This window comes from Zosterops lateralis (assembly GCF_965231275.1).
Source record: "Zosterops lateralis genome assembly, chromosome: 9".
NCBI classification, from domain to species: Eukaryota; Metazoa; Chordata; class Aves; order Passeriformes; family Zosteropidae; genus Zosterops; species Zosterops lateralis.
In genome coordinates, this window is record NC_139769.1 from 5291293 (window position 1) to 5311402 (window position 20110).

The following is a 20110-nucleotide window of genomic DNA, read 5'->3' on the forward strand; positions in this document are numbered from 1 at the left end:
ACCGCCTTATATATTCGTACTTCCAAAGGCTGCTACCCTCTAATTTCAGTTTGCCCCACGTTTTCTGTCCAGGCATTTCTTCTCCTGTTCATCTTTCATACACAAGCCCAATCTGTGCTGTCATTCACATAAAATATCCTTGCACTGAGTCTCTGCAATCAGCACTAGCTGATGGTATTTACTGAAGTACATGTTGGCAGATCATCTAAAACACAATTGAAACTAAGCCAGGGTACAATGGAAATGTAGGAAAAGAAGACTTGGAATAGAAGAGCTGTCCTTGTGTCAGCCATGCCCCCCTTCCCTCCTGCTGCTCCTCCTGTAGAGTTTTCAGCAGTTTGAACGTGGAGTGCCCTTTCCTAGGACAGCTGTGTGTCCCCTAATTCTCCCTGTGACCCTTCTCTCTGCCAGATGTGGGCAGCCTGAGTAGCAGTTCCCAGCACAGCAGTGACCAGAGCTCTGCAGGCTGTGTCAGATACTCTTGGATCACTCATTGCATGGTGAGCTTTGTGCCTGGGAGAGACAGGTGCCCAGCACCATCCAGGTGTCCCTGGCATCGAGTCTTTGCACATATCAGCTCCAGTCAAAGGTTTTATCTAGCCTGGCCACTGCCTAGTTTTCCATCCCAATTTTGTATTACCAGGTCTTGTGGTTTCCCTACAACTCTCAGCCTTAGAAGGTTCCACAGGATGTGCTCTGCATGTGTGTACCACAGGTCACAAAATTCCCAGCACTTCCCTAGATTAGCCTTTAGCTCGTAATGAAAGTAAGAGTCAGAGTGCCATGGCAGTAATTGATTAATTCTATGTAATTAATTCTACATAATGAGAGTAAGAGTCAGAATGGCATAACAGTAATTGATTAATTCTATGTAATTAACTCTGTGTAATGAGAGTAAGAGTCAGAAGGCCATAGCAGTAACTGGCCACAGAAAGAAGGTGACTGTGGCACCAGAGTCTTCTGCAATAGCAAGTTCTTGGCAACAGGAAGGTTTCTTACATGAAATTCTCAGCAGATTGTGGAAAGCAGACTGTGCTCCCTATTCCAAAGAAGAGAACTTCCCCATTTTTCCTTCCTGTGGTCTCTGGCATACTTCAGAAAAACAAGGAAGGAATTACTTCCTAATACCAAACATGTTATTTGTTCAGCTCTGTGTCCTGAGCTGAATGCATTAACATGTCACCATCCTTTACATCTAGGGACAGTCCCCACTGTTACACCTTGTCACCTCCTGAGGCCTCGTCCTATTTCTACAGAGCAAGGTGGGAAAAACCCCCCAAACTTTCCATTAAAGGGCACAAAGTACTTCCTGCATCAGCAGCAGGAGGCCTGAAGCACAGAATCAATCCAGGACAAATTTGTTAACACCAGCTGCAAGCTCAGGCTGCTTGGACACAACACCATCAATGTCCAGGGTTTCATATCACTTAATCTCCTGCCTTGAGGAGTTTTCCAGTGTGCATGTACACAGCCTTGTATAGACTTATCAAATCTATCTTAAAATAATGTTAGTTACTTGCTTCCCACACCTTATTTGGTAGACCAGTCTAAATCTGCACTCCTCCAGTGGTTTGGAATCATCTTCAGATTTCCTGCCTCATTTATCCATAATAACTTTATGAATACTTGATCCTCTGACTTTTTGTCTTCAAACTAAAAGGCACCTGGAAAAGCAGCAGATTTTAAGTGTGTTTTGGTCAGGCTCTCTTAAAAAGCATCAAAGCAAATCTGGCTGATAAAGAAACAAGAACCTCCCCCCTAAGTATTTCACTTAAATATATTAAAAAACCCAAACACCTTTCACAACCAAGTAAATCCCGGTGTTACTGAACAGACTTTGGATTTCAGATTTGGGAAAAAAGGGGAAAAGACTGTTTATACTCACTTGCTCATTTTTGGTTATAACTCAGCAAGGGCAGTTGTCTGTTGGTATCAGCTTCCCAAGAGTTCTGAGTGGAAATGACCTAGCCAAGAAAGAAAAATTAACAAACTGTTCTGCCAACATATCTTGGTTGAGATATGCTACCAAAATGTGCCATCTCTGATACAAAACAAAATGCCTGAGCTTAGACTTGTATCAAAGGAATCCTGAGCACTTAGTCCATAGCTTAGAGGATTAGTGCAGTGGTGATATTTGGTTGTTCTGAAGGGCTTTACAGGAACCAAACAGGAGAAAGTAAGCTGTTAATTTAGTAGTAGTTTAATTGGCTGCAGATGCACTCTGTGATCCAAATGTCAGATGTTTATCTCAAACCCACAAATGGCTGTAGAGCAGAATTCTGAGAAGGTTTGCCTGGGCCCTTTATTTAGAATACCCAAGCCCAGGGGAGATGGGTATGTGAGGCTGTACCCATAAGGACAATAACTATTAATGGCTGTAGAATATGATGGCTGTTTGTGTAATGCGAGCACTCTGTTATGACAAAAGCTTGGCAGCATCAGCATGTTTGAAAGAGAATTAGAAATGCTTTTCTTTCTTAATTCTCCTCTCCTGCTGTTTTTAATATGATCGACATTGTGGTTTTCAAGAGTTTGCTGCAGACCCTTTTGCCAGAGCTTTAATTTCCATGGAGCACAGCTGACACGTGGGTGGTACCTCTTCCACATCAGCGACAGCGCCTCGCTCTGCCAGTTCTAATCTGATAAGCACAAATGCTTTTCTTTCCTTATAAAATGTCTTTCCAAGTGTCACAGTTACAGGGTGATGCAAACCTTTTGCCACAGAATACAAGAAACTACAGAAAGCCTGAAAATGTGCAGTTCCATTACTCGGGAAGGTTTGAAGGAACACAGGGTACATTATTTTCTGAAGCAAACTGGTTGTTGATGTAAGATTAGCACACTTAACTTGAGCACTTCAGAAAACCATCAAAAGTTATCTCTTATTGCAAGTACCAAGTACTACACACATCCTTAATTACAATGATTTCCTAAGAATGGCATCTCTTCCTTCTCTGTATAATCCTTGAGAGATATGAAGTTAATTATAAATAATTTGGTTTTACTATGTAACACAATGTTTCTTTTATCTTTTTCTTGTAGCTAAAGTCCTGTACTGATATTGAACAAGATGTACTCAGTGAATGCTTAGCTATCCAACAGCTCCACACATCCTCACAGCACATCCTGGATGGGAAGTGTGGCAGATCTGTAGGTCCTCATGATTTAATTACAGGTAAGAATACATCTAATAAATGTGCTGTTAAATATGTCATGCAACAGAGGATTTAAACCAGAAAAGATTTGTCACTGTGGAAGGTGATAAAAACTCCTGACCAACAAATAAGATGAATACCTCTGTGAGTTGTTTGCTAAGGCCTTGATTTTTTTTGAGTTTTCAGAATTGGTCAGAGCAATAGCACCTGCTAATTTCATGTGAAGGAGGCAGCAGCCCTGCTGAGAGTCTGTCTCCATCCATTTGTTCTCCTTTCAAAGTGAGCCTTGGCCTGGGCACAGGGCAGGTGCAGGAGCTGTGCCAAATCCAGGCAAATGCTCTGCACAGACTCTTAGCAGGAGAGTTTTCTTCAGGAGCTGCAGGAAGGCTGAGTGTTATGATCCACTTTGGATCATAACAAAAAACATGGTGATACATGAATGGGAAGAAAACTTGAATTTGGAATGTTAAACCTTCTATTAATAATATTTTCTAGTGTTTAATCTTTCTGTATTTTCTTTCGTTCTTGTGGTTTGAACAAGAGTTGGCCCTTTTCAGGGACCTCTCCATACATTTTATAGGAAGAGAAAAAGAGGCTTCCATTCCCTTCTTTGGGAAATAAGATCTAGATTCACCATGTTTGAACCCCAGCAGAGGATCCTGGCTCAGGGATGTGCATTGTGAGGTTCTGTGTTCAGGCAGCAGAGAGAGGCACTCCCAAAGGCCAGCAGTGTAATTGTAATCTGCCTTCTGCAAGAATCTCCTACTGTTTTTTTGATTACTCCAAATCTTCAAAACAAAAAAATGCATTTTGCTTGACATCTCCTATCCTCTTTTCTAGTTCTAGTTGCATTAAAACATTGGAATGTAAAAGAATGGTGTAGAAAGGGAAATATCCCATCATTCTGATTTTCTTTCCCTGGGAATCTGCACTCAGGGCTTACATGTGACTCCTTGAAAAGTGGGAGAAATCTGGAGGGATTTGGGTCATTTCCAGTCTCTGCCTGTGCCAGCAGCACTGAGTGATGTCTGTGAGGTCAGAACGTGGCTGTGCTGTCCCTGTGACAGCCCCGTGTAGCTGCAGCATGGCTTGGCCTCCCCCTTCCAGGCAGGGCAGGAAAGAGCAGTGACATTTTCCTCAGAACAGGCTGCACTTCAGAACCTCAGAAACAGCCTCAGATTTCAAGTGACAACAATAAAACAGGAAAAGAGTTATTAGCTCACAGATAAACAGACCATCCCTAACCTCTCAGTGTCATTTCAGAGAATCTCTTGTGAAATGAAGGATTTTATCTGTCTTTAACTCTGGCTTTGTCTGAGATGATTTCTGTGCTGATTATATCAATCCATCACCAGGATGTTGTAAAAAAACCTGTAAATCTTCCCTGATACTTCCATCAGGTCGCTCCATATGAGACCCCATCAATGCACAGTATGAACAAGTGCCAGGGAAAAATAAATCAAGATCTGAAAGACTGTTTTGCAATGAAACAGAAGTTGCTTCATCTTATGTGCAGAACAATCCACAGGCAAAACTGTTCCTCTGTCATAATTTAGGGCATATAAACCAAAGTGCTGATCCTTACAGAATTAAAACATAAGGACATTCCTGCTGCCACCTATAGTCTGCAGTGATTGCACATTTGTTCTTTCAAATAAGTTGGGTAATAGCTGGGATTTTTTGAGAAATCAGCTATAATACTGTATTTAGGCTATACATGGATAAATACAGTGTATGATGTCCTCATATTCCACTTGAAATATGAAAACATTCATGGTTTGGGCTTTGGAGTATGATTTTTGCATTTTTTTCCCAAGAAACCACATTATTAATGTGCAGAGCTCTGGGCTTTAGGGATCACTTGGATTCCTGGAGAATTTCAGTTTTGTCTTTCTCCAAGTTAAAGCACATTTTAAATATGTCAGGGATGAAAGCCCATCACAGAAAAAACCCAAAATATTAAAAAAGGCCCCATCCCTTGTGTCTGACTTCAAAGCAGGTAAGACAGTGAGCAGAGGAATGTTTCTGCAGTCAGAGGAGCACATTGTTTGCTGAGATCTTCCTCCTTTTTCCCTCCTCATAACTAAGATGCTTCAGGGCTGCACACATTTAACTCTGCCTGTGGACAAGAGCTTGTATCACTCTGGTCCCACTCAGGCATTTTCTCTGGGTTTTATTATTGTTTGCCTGCTCTCAGCATAAAGCTGAGGGGGAAAAGGCTGCTGGTCACAGATGCTCAGAGTACTGTTTTGGCCACAGATGTTAAGGTTAAAGGCCAAGCCATTTAAAATACTGATTGATGACTTTTATTTACAAGCTGAGATGGTCAATGTATGAAGAGGCCCAAGGTGCACAAGACTGGTGTGGGCTGCACTTGCAGGAGTCATTCACAGCAGCTCCAAAGGCTTCTGTGTGACTTCAGGTACACAGAATATCAGTGCTGGAAAAAACACAGAAGAAAAACTGTAAAAGGAAAGAAATTTTGGAAGTACTGAAAATTATAGTGAGACTGGATTAGCAACTGTTCTTCTCCCTTTGATTTTGGGGATGAGGCAGCGCAGGGCATGGTGTGCATGGCTTGGGGGATGTGGGGACAAGGGACACCACATGCCAAACTGCAGAGAGATGTAGGGAGAGGAGAACTCACTGCTGACAAACCCCACAAGCCTCATTGCACAGGTCCAAGCAGGGGTCTTTTCCCTGAGGAAATGTGATCAGGAAGTCAAAAGATAGATCTGGGAGAGGATGTCACCAGCTAGAAACTCTTCAAGCCCAGCAGTGGGCACCTGGTGTCCACACCAACAGTTCCACAGATGGGTAAACTCCTCTGCAGAGTGGTTGGGGGTGGCAGAAATTGGGGGTGACAGGGATTCTGGTTTTATTTGGTTTTGGTGGGTTTGAGTGCAGGGATCATGTGGGATGCTGATTGTGGGTACTCAGCTACTCTTTCTCATCACCTCAAGGAATGGGCCAGGAGAGAGACATCCTAAACATTCATGAGCTGTTCAGGGGTGGGATTGAAAGATAAAACGTGGAGTGTATTTTCTGGCCACCACACTGCTGAGATGACCTTTTCTTGAGAGCTTTTGAGCTTTTTGCACAAGTTACTGCTGGGCCAACAGTGTGGGAGCCTTAGAGCATGAACAGCTTGGTTTAGGTTCTGCAGTTTCCTCCAGGCTGTCAATTTACCTGAACTGGTGGTGTGGGAAATAGAGCTGAAGTGCAAAATGACACTGAACAGTCGAGGTCAAATTTGGCTCATCTTTCAAGCCTGACAATGAATGTACGAACAGTGAGGATCTGAGGGAAGTATTATTGTTGTATTATGAAATGGACTGAGGCCACCAGTGGAAAAGCATTTCCACAATGCAGCATCCTTGCTACTGACTTACTGTTACCAGAAGAGGCTTTGACAAATAAATCCTTGCATCACCTGGGAACATCTGACTTCTTAAAGCCTCTTCTGTCTGGTGTGCAGTGCAGAAAGCAAGTTGTTTTCACTGGCTGGTTGACAAATGTTCTGTCTAGCTGGAGACAGAGATGATGTGGTTCAGCTTTGTTGCTTTAGATCTGTCAGCAGCTGAGGACTCATTGTTCATGAGGGGTTTTTGACTCATCTAAAGCCCCTGACAAAGGTGGCTGGAATCTTGCTTCAGTGGTTCTGCTCTTCAATCACACACAGAAACAGATGCTGACATTCAGATGTTGCTTCTCCACCCCAAGGGTGTCACACATTCCCCACAGCTCTGGATTTTCATGTTGCCTTCTGCTTGTTCTGTGTCACTGGGAGGGTTTGGGAGGGGTGCAATCCACAGTGCCAGTGACACGGGACAGGGCTGAGCACAGCTGGCACATGGCTCTGTCCTGGGTGTGCACCTATGCCCACACTGAGTGGCAAAGAACAGATGAATGGTACAGGAGGAGAGATGGCAAAGAAACGCCCCAGAGGGAGTGTGGGGTCTCTGTGCTCTAGAGCTGGACCCTGTGGGAGCTGGCAGACCTCACTGCTCACAGCCTTCAGGTCACAGTGAGTGGCAGTTCTGGTCCTCATCCATGTGCACATTCCCTGGGAGGGCGGGACAGAACTGTGGCAGAGGTGTTGTGGACAAAACTTGAAAGGGAGAAAGGCAGAAAAACTGAGAAGAAAGGGCAAGGACTAGACTTTTCCCAGAACCGCATGACAAAGAGCCAGCCCTTTTCCCCTGCATAAGGTGGCATTTGCACACTCTATGTTTGCACTCCTGTGATGTCTGTCACCATAGAGTCCTGCCCTCAGTGCAGCCTTCACACCAAAAGTCAGTGTGAGGGCCCTGAGCCCAAGCAATACCTGTCTCAGTGCATGGTCACTCTTCAGAAGGGAGAAAAAAAACTTAATTATAACATCTTCGTCCAAGAGCCCTGGACAAAGCTTCTCCAACAGTGGGTGTGCTCGAGGCCATAGTGAGCACTTGGCTGTTGGTGCCTTGCTGCCATGGTAGAGGAGAGTCCCCAGAAATGGTACATCCACACTCCTTCAGTAATTCTGTACTAGTGAACCTGTTTTCATGATCTCATTAAAAAAAAAAATTCTCCTTGTTCCTCTTTGCATTTAATTTATGGGGGTTCATTTGTATCAATGTGTGATATTTGTAAATGGTCTGTGATGTCCAGCACCTTAGTAATGGAAAGTCAAATTAGAGGGGTTGAAATGAACAGCAAAGCCCCAGGGTACCATGGTCTGTTTTGCTGTGTGAGCTCCATCCCCGGGGCACTGCAGGTTCTCTCTCACAAATATGGGAGAGGCAGGGTGGGAGTCCCACCAAGCCCTCGTGGCTGCCTGGAGGGTTCCACAGCTCTGTAGAGTCCAGGAACACCTGGAGCACCTGGGAGGGTCAGAGAGGAGACACCCACATGTCAAAGTACCATGGCACAGCTCTGAGTGCTGCTCAGGCACAGGGGTGTTCACTGACACTCTGGGGCTCTGCTGTGGGCTTGTGTCTCGGGGACAGGGAAGGAGCTGGAGACTCTGCAGGTCTTACTGATGCTTCCTTGCTTATTTTCTTTTGCCAACTGCTGTGTGCTCCCAGGCATGTACAGTGGATCCAGCACCAACCACAACGGCCCCTCCCCAGCTGTGCTGCCGCCTCCTCATGACATTCCTTCAAGGCACCTTCCCCTCGACTCTGCCCTGCCCAGCCCACACCACCACCAGTCGCCGCTGGAGAGTGCCAGGGACGGGTATGTGTGTGATGTGAAACGTGCTGAGCCTGTCTGGCATGATCATGGATGATGAATTGTTTATTTTACTTCGCATGGATGCTGTTCAAAAGAAAACACTGGCCCAAATGAAGCAATTTTGTTTGTTTTAGAATCAAGGACTATTTTAGTTTTCACGGGAGCTCAGGAGGTCATGTCATCCATGCCCTGTGCAAAGCAGGGCAAACTTGGATATCATTATCAGGTTCTTCAGGGCCTTGTCCTTGTCTTTGACAAAGCACAATGGGATTTTTTTTCTTCATAGCATGCAGTTATATTTAGATTTTAATTCTGTTTTTTAATTCTTGCTGGATGACTTCTCATAGGTTTGGATAAGCACAGAGAACTTTTCTCAGCTAACATGAGAAACCTCTCAAAGGGTAAAACCATGACTCACTCAGGAATCAGGCTGTGTTTGCCTTAGTAAGACTCACTCAGTGTCAGAGGCACGGGCTTTCTCACTTCCTTGCTCTCTGATAAGGTTTTCTGCAATGCACCTCTCAGATCAGCCTTTACCCAGCCAGATCCTAATCAGGGAAGGGTGTTTAATCCCACTGATTGTATGGATTGCACTGCTGCAGCACAGATACAATTGCATGGCTACAGGGTGTGATATTTCTAAAGTGCCATTTGCTCAAGGCTCTCATAACATCTTCTCAACAGTAAAGAATCTCTGCAAGCCACAAAACTCTGCTCTAACCTTTTCACTCAGTTTTTTTTCGTGCCTGGCCTCATGCAAATTCAACTCATACTTACAGTTTCACTTCCCAGCACTTTGGATGGGGAAAGGACTCTGATTTGGCTTTACTGATGGGAATTTAAGATACAGAGAGATTAAAGGATTTTCTTTTCCTAGGAACATGCTGGTGTCCTTTAACAAATATAGCAATTAAATATAGATTTTTCCCATCCTAGTCCAGTGACTGACCTTTCCCTTCTTTTATATGGGACAAGGAAAGCCCAGAAGGATTTTAAGCAAAGGGCAGAAGGCAGAGTGTGTGTGGCATGGAAGAGGTACAAAAAGGAAATTTACACCTGGGGTGGTTGGAGAACAGTCTGATTGAGGAAATTCAATTAAGAGCAAACTAGTCCTTCTTTTCCTAATTGGGGAATGAATTCTGCAGCAAGCTGAGATTCTGTACCCTCTGCTCCTTCAGCCTTCTCTTCTGACCTTGGCTGACAGCAGGTATGAGTGTCCCCCTCCCAGTATGATGGACAGACTTATCCTGTCCTTGTCCCATAAAATGCCTGTGCCCAGCACTTCTCCTTCCCTTCCCTGCCACATCCCCCACCTTGTATTTCCTGTTGGCACACTCCAATTCCCATGGCAGAGTCAAGGCCAACAGGAGGCACTGGAAATTACTCCAGATAAATAGGAAGTTTTCTGTAGCAGAGAAGGCAGTAGAGCAAATAGGAGGAATGGAGACAGACATTCCAAAGTGAAGGTCATCCATGAGCTGTCCTTTCCCTGCAGAATGGGACTGCCTGAGCCTGTTGGAGTGGGATCCCTCCCTCTGACTGCTCCCAGTGTGCTGCTCAGCTGTTTCCTCTTGGAGTTGGTGGAGGAGTTAAGGCAAAAAATCCCAACCAAGAATGAAATAAAGTAAGGACATGCTATGGGAAGAATTTAGCAGGCTGTCAGGAAGGTGGATTTGCTTCTAAGGCACTTTGTGTTCTGGTGCTGCTAATAAGAAATGAAAGCAAAGGCCTGACCATGGTGAGGGCAACAGACAAGTTTCCAGTTTGAGGGGTCGGAAGCTCCCAGAAGAATTCTCATTCCTGCCCCTGGTGTCTGCATTCCGGAGCACAGCACTTCCAGCAGGAGCGGCATGGTCAGTGGGCTGAGCCTCTCACTGAGCTCCTGCTGCAGACACCCCAGAGTTTCCATCAGAATTGTCTCTGCCAATCCCAGCTTCAGTGCAGTGCAGATTCCTTCTCGGAGGAGACAACAGTGCTGATTTCTTATCTCAGTACTCGTGTACCTAAGTGAAGTCTTTGCCCGAATATCCTATGACAAAATGTGAGAGTGAGACAACAGATTCCTAAGCATGAGCCAAACATCAGGGAATGGAGACTGGAATGTATTTCTGAATAGTTATTTTAAAACAGGGCATCCAGTTTCATGACATAGTCACTTGGAATTTTTCAGCTTCTCAAATACCATTTTCTAAACTCAAAATAATCTTCATTCAGCATTGTCATTCCCAGTCCAAGATCCTTCTGCTGTATTTAACACTTTATGCCTACATTATTCATGACTGCTGAAATGCAGCCTGTACATGACATCTTAATTGCAAGTGCAGAAACTCTGTGTGAACTAATTAATTTTCCTTGAATTTCATTCAGCACAGTTTTGTTTAAAGCATCCATCCATTCAAAATCACTTCACACTGATATGCTTGGAGCCCCTGGATGACAGGGGGCTCCCCCTTGGCCAGCTCGTGGCAGTGCCATCCCTCCTGGAAGGTACAGGAGCTTCGCAGTGGGAAGGGAACCCCTCCATGGGCACTGCTGCAGCTCCCTGGCATACACAGAGGCTTTGGCCTCATTTATCAGTGTCTGGGTTTGAGCAAACAGAGAATTCCTGCCCTGTGGATCAGGACCATGACAAGGCTGGATCACATTGTGCAGTCTGTGGCAGGAACCAAGTGATTACTATCAAGAAATCTAATTACTGAGTCATCAAACGTGCAAGATGCCAAAAACTACATGAGGCAGAGTACAAATAGTCTACTCAAGTTTGACATGAGATTCAGAATTTGATTTAAAGGCTTTTTCTTTTTTTTTTTAAGGAAAAAAGCCCTATGTTACACTGTCCTTTGCCAAAGTCAATACCAAGTGCAGCAGTCAATTTTCCCAAATGGTTTGCTGAGACATTTAAATAGTTTGACAAAATTATCTAATTCACTTGAAAATGTTCTAACAAAATCTGACATCATTACCAAATGTATTTATACTGGCTTTATTCAATATGGAGCACATTTTTTCAAATTCTGGAATGAAGTGTATGCTACACTAAAAAAATTACTTTTATTGATATTAATTTAGCTAAAAGTGGTTGGCTGAGAAATACTTCAGCATGCAGAAAGTGGGCTTGGTATGATCCAGGTTAAAATGTATATTTATTTTTTATTTCAGGTAGCAAGGGTTTATTTTAGCATTTCTTGTAGCATTTGCCATGTATAATGTCAAACTGGGTTTCATTTTGCCCATTGCAAAAATAGTCTATTTTGATTTGTAGCAGAGTGAGGACAGAAAAACAGCTTTTAGTATTAAATCTTGGGTGAATGTTGCACTTGGCTTGCTTTCTACTATTTTTTTAGCTGTTATTATCCAAGTCATCTAAAAATGTACTTAGTTTCATTTGTAGACTATCTCTGTAAATTGCAATTCAGAGTATTCAGTGTGATAAATTATCAGCTTTAATGAAACTGATCTGACTGAAGTTAAGTGAGTTTGAGTGGTGGCACCAAGTTTGGGATTTGCACCAATTTAGTGCAATGGCTCAACAAGGTCACTTTGTAGGGCCTGAAAACGATCCCTGTGTGTGTGACTGAGGCTCTCTGTCACTTGTGCTGCTGTGACAAACAGCACTTCTGTTCCCAACAGGAGCTGGGGCACTGACAAATAATGACTTGATTGGGAGGGTGATGTGTCTCCAAGGGAAAGGAAAGTGAAACCATTTTTTTTATATTCCTGTGGTAATTTAGGTCATTTCTGCTCTGTAAATACACCAGTAAATGAAGAAGTAGCGGGATTAAGACATCTGTGATGTGCAGAGGTGGTGATTAATGGGGACTCTGAGCCAAATCTGGTGAGCCTTTAATATAAAGGATTAGCTCTAAGCAAGGTTAGAGTGAAGGGCTCACACAGCTCCCTTTACCTGCACTTCTCCCCAGCCAACTGCAGTCAGCTCAAAGCAGGGGCCAGACCCCCCTGAAGTGACACTGACCCCCACAGAAAATCACAAGGAATGGGATTTAAGAACTATCAAGTGAAAAGAGACATTTTAATCACGGCGCTTAAACATCAGAGTTTTTGTTTGCTTGCTTCTTAGCACCTGTTATTTCAAATACCACAGGAATACTTCAGTGTAAAGAGTTCTCTGTTAAAAACTTAGTCCTTCACTTCTTTTTACATGAAGTAACAGGAGGTACACAGAGCCTCCCTTCTGCTCAACACCAGATTTGAAATCCCTGATATTTTTAAGCTTGAAACTAAACCCGCAGATAAAATCTTCTCAGTTACATGGGGGAGATTCTTTCCTGTGCTATCTCTTTGAGCTGCCAGGATCCAGGCCAGGTGGGAAAACACATTTGTGCTCCTAATTCTCATTACTTTAAGAGACAATTAGGTGTCTTAGCCACTTACGTCTGATTCTTATTAATCCTATTTATTGATTAATCTTTTTAATTAAGTTAGTGAGCTCATATAAATCAGTGGACTAGGAACTGACACACTGTTGCAATCTTTATAGGAAAGAAACTTTTACTCTCTAAAAGTACTTTGGAGAAGTAAATACCTGCAGAGAGTTTCTAACAGACCAAGGAGATCCATCCCTCATTCTCTGTGGATTCCATTGGAGAATACTCTTCATTTATAACAGAATCCACAAGTCAGTGGTTTAGTCTTCCCTTCAAAAGCACTAAAACCAGTAACAAGAAACAGATATCTCTGACAGCTGAAAACATTTTCAATGGAGGAAGCCAAGAACCCTTCATAATTTATCTCAGTGTTATGGATCTGAGCACGCAAAAGGGGCATCAGTACATCTGTCCAGAGAGAACAATGTACAGGTGCGGCACTGAGCCCCACCAAACAAAGAAAATCACTAATTAAAAGCATCTGCTCTCAAATCCCAAGTCATTCATCTCCTTGTAGAAAATGTGATCAGAATTCATTCATAATCATGTCCAGATAGGCTTATACAGGCTCCCCCCTTCCCTTAAAGCAAAATTAGCATTAGCATAGGCTCACTTCAACAGTTACATGCTTAAGGATAACCTGGTCCTGGATCCTGGGGTAAATATTGTTTTTCCATCAGCAGAAATAGGTGGGCAACTGTTCCATTTGAGTTTCTGGGAGGGCTGGACTGACAGGAGACAGCCTCCACCAGTGCCTCTCAAAGTAAGGGCTGTGGTGCCTGCCCAGAGGAGACACTGTAAGGAAAACTGAGTGAGAAATTAGAGAGTTACAGGAGAAGGTGGGAGGTTAAAGGAGATGGTCAGAGTAACTCAGAAAGCATTTAAGATGGATTTAGCCAGAGCTCTTCTGCATTACATTAATGATTTTAGCCATTACTGGATTTATCTGTATTTAAATTTACAGTTAACATCTGTAAAGCTGTTTTTTCTCTTTTTTTCCAAATGTTGTTTTGTTTTTAAGCAAAACTGCTACAGTTTGATGCAAACCATATACACCAAACACAGCAGTTTATCACGCTGTAAAAAATAATGAAGCTATTTTAGCATCTCCCACTATTGGGTAGTGTGTTCTACCTGGCAAACCTGAAGACATCAGTACCTGTACAGAACCCACCTGGAAGCATCTTGCTGCCTGTTTGCCAGAGAATAATGACCTTGAATGACTGAAATAAGATAGATCAGTCAAGCACGCAGCACATGCCAGATAATCTGGAGTAGGCAGTCTCTGTGTTTGATTACATGTCTTTGTAATTGACTTCCTGCCAATCACTTCAACCTAAGGCACTGCTCTTCATTTAAATATGTTTTGATATTGCTTTGACCATATTAATATGGCTTTTCTTTCACTCCAAAATATCTTTTCCTGTGAGATCATAGGCAGGAATAATTTTTCAAATCTCACTCATGTGTAGTGACTTCCACTGCAGCGATTCATCAGCTTCATTTCAGAGGTTATTAAACAAACCCTTATAAATACAAACATCCTTTGGAGTGGCACAGTTCCCATAATGATCCCTGTGAGGAACTGCTCTGCAGAAATTGTGCATCTCAGGTCAGAACAATTGTAGAGATACTCATCTGACACAGAATGAACGTGTTTGTGTGTTTTGTGGGCTTGTGTAGACAATGAAATGTGTGACAAACACTGAGCTGTGTTGTGTGCCCCACTCAGACTTGCACATGTGTTTGTTAGAGCAGACTGGGAGTATTTCAGTATTTCAGGAAGCCCCTCTGGGCCCAAGAGCAGGCCTACAGAAAAGCCCTGAGTGTACCAGGAGAGGATTCTTAGGGCTCCTTTGTGATTCTGAACATGAAATTGCTTTGGTATTACTGTTAATTTGCATCACTAAAATATTCTAAAGCAATTAAATGACCTACAACTCTTCAGTCACATCAAAGTCCCTGTGGAGTGTTCTCCATAATATTTATGCAGCCCCTCAACTCCTCAGAGCTGAGCAGGTCCTGCACTTGTGCACTTGGCTCAGAGTGTGGGTGAGCAAAGGTGCAGAACTGGATCCAGGTAACCCAAGGCAGCATTCTGAGGGAAAATGAGTATTTTGTATTTGTCCGAAAGCCAGAAAAAGGCTGCCATTGCCTGGGTGTCACACACAGGTGTGTCACAGGCTGCAGCTGCAGCAGAGCAGGGACGGAGCCTCTGGCCATGCTCCTGGGAAAACCAGAGACAAGGTGTTGTACCTTGGAGTCCCTTGTTGTCCCTTGGAGTCACAGCCCCGTGGCACAGCCCCAGGACGTGGGTGCTCATTGTTTATAGGAAAAGGTAAGAAATGCAATGATGCCCAGCAAGGTGATGTGTGTTGAAGGATTTATTATATATCAGGGAGAGGGGGGGAAGAGGAGAAAGGAAGAAAGAGAGAGAGAAGGAAAAGATTCCTTGCATTCCAGAAATGTAGCCAGAGGCACCTGGCAGTGATTAGTGCAGAGGTTCACCAAACTTCAGATAGAGTCTGTCTTACAAAAAAGTCCAAAAGAGTGAACGGTGTAACTGTTTCCTGAGCATGTGCTGACAGAAATTCCCGTAGGGCAAGACCCAGAACAGAAACACGTGGCCAGAGATTGGGCTCTATCCAGGGACCTGATTAGCAGAGCTTTACACATCATTTTTAATATTATGGGAAGAGATGAAAATCCGTGTTAACTTTTTTTTCCATTAAAAAAAAAAAATGTCTCCTGGTCCTGGAACTGAATTGGACTTTCTCACAATATCAGTGACTATAATGCTTGGGGGAGAGATTTTATGAATGAACTGGTTGGTGTGCTGGGTTTTATGGGACAACCTCATCTCATGGAAACTCTCAGTTCCTGTAAGTGGCTACAATGCTGCACCTCAGATAAAATGTGGAGCTGCTTTGGTTTGTGCTTCTTACTCTGGTGCTTTATTTGCTATTTTTCTTCACGTTAATCTGAATTAAAACGTGATTCTCAAAAATCACAATTGTTCAATCTGGCAGTGCTGCTGTGCCTGGAATTGTTACAGAACGGTCTTATAACCCAAAATATACAAAAAATGATCTGACATAAAGGACAGATGTTTTTCAGCCTGGATTTGGTCCCATTTCTACTGAACTCAATGGGATATGGGTTGAGGTTCTTTGTCTAGCTGAGGAATCTGCCAATCAAGCCATCATGCCATTAAAAAAAAAACAAATCCAGACAGTTTTCATATGGGAAACATCCCTGTCTTACATATTTCCATTTGCAGTTATACTTCATTCCTATTTATAATTCAAAAATCTTAGTTTGAATTTATTTTCACTATTTTTCAATTTTCAGTTCCACTCAGTATTTACTCAGTATGCTGTATGTAGTGTTTGGCAGTCAAGGTCTAGTCAAGCTCTCTTATCTTGAAAGGAGCTTTATAATTTCTTACTCTGTTTATTTGTCCTGGAAGTGGTATTGAACAAAGACTAAAGCAGAGGGCAAATCTATTTCTTCCTTAGAATAAACACTGTGGATATACAGAAAACACCTATCCAGACATAGTGATGGAAATCTCAGAACAATCCTTGTCCATCTGTATTTATTTTTTTAATTCTTTATGTTGCACTGGTATTGAAATGGGACATTTGCTGTGCATTGGGAGAATACAGAGATCCTTAAACATCCCTGCATGCTTGGGGATGCTGAGAGTGCAGACAGGATCAGTAATTCTAAAGCAAAGTCATGGTACTTGTAGCCTTTAGGAAGGTTTTCTGTAGGTCACTGACAGCTCATGGCATACACAGGTAGTTCCCTCAGACAGCTTTACTTACAATTTAATATAAACTTCCACCATCCAAAATATATTCTTAAAGAATGATCTCAAGAAAGTTTATATAGAAAATTTTACTGGGATTTGTTTGAGATTCCTAAGGTGTGCACTTAGAAAGGGAGAGGAAGATCAATTTTTTCTATGTTTGGACTTGTAATTTTCCCTTTTAAAAAGTTCTTCTGTTAGGACCAAGATTTCTGAGCATTCCCATTGATGTGAGTGACAAATGCTTTCCAGTAGAACTGAGGAACTGGTTTGTTGTCCATGACTGACACTTGGTTTCATGATTCTTTGTGGGTAGAATCCCACTTGACTGAAGGAGTTCCTGTGGGAAGGGCTGTGGAGCTGGGCATTTTCAGTCAGTGTTGGTGCAGAAATGTGCACAGTGCCGCAGACAAGGTGGTTACTGAGCTAGGCTCAGTTATTCCCAAAGTTTCCTTTTGGTTGTGTGTATGAATCACATAAGATTTTTCTGAGTAGTCGTTTCCCTTGATTGCCTGCTGATTCCTCCTCAGAGGAAGCGTTGGCCCTGCAATCCCACCTGAAATCCTGGCTCCCTTTAGACAGGAATTCCATCTCCAGCACCATCCTCCAGTGGTGCTTCAGGGGGAACTGGAAAAGGCCCCCAGTACATGGTCAGTCACCCTGGGCTGTGTGGTGAGGGAAGAGAGCAGAATTCCTCTCTGCCTCCATGGGCGATCACTTTACATCCTGAAGCACAAGATGTGATTACCCCTCGCTTAGCACGGAAATGTTGGTTTTGGCCATTAAATTATTCAGTCCCTTTGTAAAAAAATAGGTATTTTGTTTGATTCTGTGGCTCCTGTGGCTGTGAATGGCACAGGCCAGGGCATGCTGTGTGAGCAAAATGTTCCTTTTGTTCCCAGCCAAGCTCCTTCTCTCCGTGGTGCGTGTTCTGTTGCTCCTGTGTCTTGGACAGGGTGGAGGGGAGGCTCCCCCATCACACCCTTGTATGGCCCTCAACAGAAATATTCTATAGAGCCAGGAGCCCTCAAATGTAATGAATTAAGGAAGGATATGGATTTTTTTTTTTCATGCCTCTGAGAGTATTTATATCTCTTTATATATAGCTATATATAGGCACAGATATATATTAAAAGGCCCCAAAGGACCTGCAAATTTACTGAATTATGCAAGTTACAATTAAGGTAAAATATATGGTGTATATTTATTATTACTATCCAAACCAAAGCAAACTGTGGTTGTAGTACAGTATTAACAGGAAATGTGCAGGCTATTAGTTATTGAAACACACATGCCTGAGCTACTGCCTGGGAATTTTAGTGTATCCAGCTGAGTTTCTGCTGTAAGTTTTTCAGTGTTTTTCACCTTCCACACAGAAGGCATCACCTTTTAGGCTCTAATGCATTATCTGTTTAATTTGTATCAGGAATGATTCCTCCTCTTTCAACAACCTGAGTATCACAGCAACCTAATTAAGTAGGCAGATATTCAGGAGAGAATTAAAAACACTGGAGAATTACAAACAGCACTGGAGACTGGACAGTTTCACTGATGAAAATCTCCTCTTGAGCATGCCAGAGCACATTCACACATGCACACACACACACACATACACAGAGGGTAATATTTTAGAGACCAGCTTGAGCTGCAGGGATTGTGATGAATATTTTAAGGACACAGATCCCCATGATGGCCACTTGTGCTAACATAGCCAGATTTTTCTGCTGAGCAAAATTCTTTCCTAGCTGAAAACTGTGCCTTAGCTTCCAGGAAACATCTTAAATTCCTTGTTGAGGGAGCCTGAGCAGAACATAGCAGATTTTTATGGTGAGCTGCTCAACTCTGTGAAACTCTCTTGATGCAGAGGAGGCAGAGGATGCTCAAGCGATACCCGGAGCTGTCAGGGTTTCAGCTCAGGTTCCTGCTCCTAGGATACAGCTGCCCACAGCTAGCAATGTTTGCTGAGCTCCAGCACTGGGGCAGCCGTGCCCAGCAGGAGCAGTGAGCTGCCAGCTCCACACACTGCTCAGCATTCTCAGCTGGAGCAGGGTCTGCACCCCTCTGGCCTTGCAGGAGACCTCACCACCCTTAAACACTCATCTCAAAGGTTTTCAGGCACAAACCCTGTCGAGCTCACACACAGGAAAAACAGGAATGCAAGAGTGTGAGTGGGGACAAGCACTGCTTTAAAAATAACAATAAAAACTTAAATTCTTCTTCCATGGTTAAGATTTAAGTAGCCTCTGGGAGTAGTTAAAGTGGGTAGGGAAGCTGGAATTTTCAGTATTCCCACAGCTGGATACCTAAGTGTACCATTTTTGTTCGACAAAGCAGGATGATTACATAGAATTTAGCAACCCATCCTAACAAAGCACTGGGAGCAGCCCGGCAGGTCTCTATGGGGTGCTGCATTTCCCAGCAGTAGCCAGGACAAGACATTCCAAGAGCAGGCAGAGGAAACCCAACACAGGCAATTGCAGAGGACTCTCTCCCCAGCAGCATTTCCCTCCCCTATTCAGAGCGGTTTCTGGCTCATCCCCGCGCTGGAGTTTTTAGTACATCTTTTGTTTCTCTTTCAAATGCGTGTGTGGTCATTACCCATAAAAATGTCACTATCGTGAGCTCTTTTAGCTATTATCTTTCCAACGAAAACAACGGCAATCTTTCTAATCTGCTTTCAGATAGAAGCCATTTCCAGGCTTCTAAGGGCGCTGCTGGCGCGTGGAGGGTGATGTCTGTGTCCCTTCCCTGTGTCCTCCCTGTGTCCCTTCCCTGTGTCCCTCCCTGTGTGCCAGGGCCGGGGATGTGCCAGGGCCGGGGAAGTGCCGGGGCCAGGGATGTGCCGGGGCCGGAGCGAGGAACGAAGGATGTGCCGGCTCTGCCTGGGAGCATCTCTGCACACACAGCCCCGCGGAGCGCTCACAGGGAATGCGGCTCACGACAGCTCCCAAGGCCCCACTTGTTGGAGTCCAGGACATCCCTTTGGATGACCTGGAACCTGGGAAAGAGAATTTGAGCCCTGGACAGGAGGGTGTGGAGCCAGTCCAGGGGAGTTGGAAACCTTGGCACAGAGCCCAGGAAGACACTGAGTTTGATCTCAGCCCATGGGAGAAACTTCCAGCACAAGGAGAGGAATTGCAAATCACCGGGAAGTGAAAATAGTAGTTTAGCACAGTAGAACATGCAAAATTCAGTAGTTTTAGGATTCTTAGAATAGAGGTAAATGGGGGACAAGGTGGTGGAATTTGGGTGGTACCTCGTGTCCCTCTCCTTCTTCCTTGTCCTCCATCTTCTGGGGTGGTGATGATATAAGGTAGTGAGAGTGGATTGGGTCAAAGCAGAAGTGACCCTTTTAGTGTAAGCACTGGGCATTGGTACAAAATAGTAAATAACCTACACGTAATTATCTGTACAAATGTGAGGTGATGTCCCATCGGTGGGCAGTTGCCTCATGTCCCAGCCGCTGTCTGGACCTCGGCTGGGAGCAGAGAAAAACTCTGTGATATCAAATAATAAACAACTCGAGAAACCAGAAAACAAGG

The 20110-nt window shown here is 43.7% G+C and overlaps 1 protein-coding gene across 1 annotated transcript in view; it reads left to right on the forward strand.

Annotated features, from left to right (window-relative positions):
• GLIS1 (GLIS family zinc finger 1) overlaps nucleotides 1-20110 on the forward strand; it is a gene marked incomplete at its 5' end in the record, with an annotated part of 180128 nt that overhangs the window by 148959 nt on the left and 11059 nt on the right. Inside the window, 2 exons of the mRNA XM_083867903.1 lie at nucleotides 3043-3175; nucleotides 8222-8372. Of these exons, the coding sequence (XP_083724029.1) occupies nucleotides 3043-3175; nucleotides 8222-8372 (284 nt within the window). The remainder of the gene's footprint in view (nucleotides 1-3042; nucleotides 3176-8221; nucleotides 8373-20110) is intronic.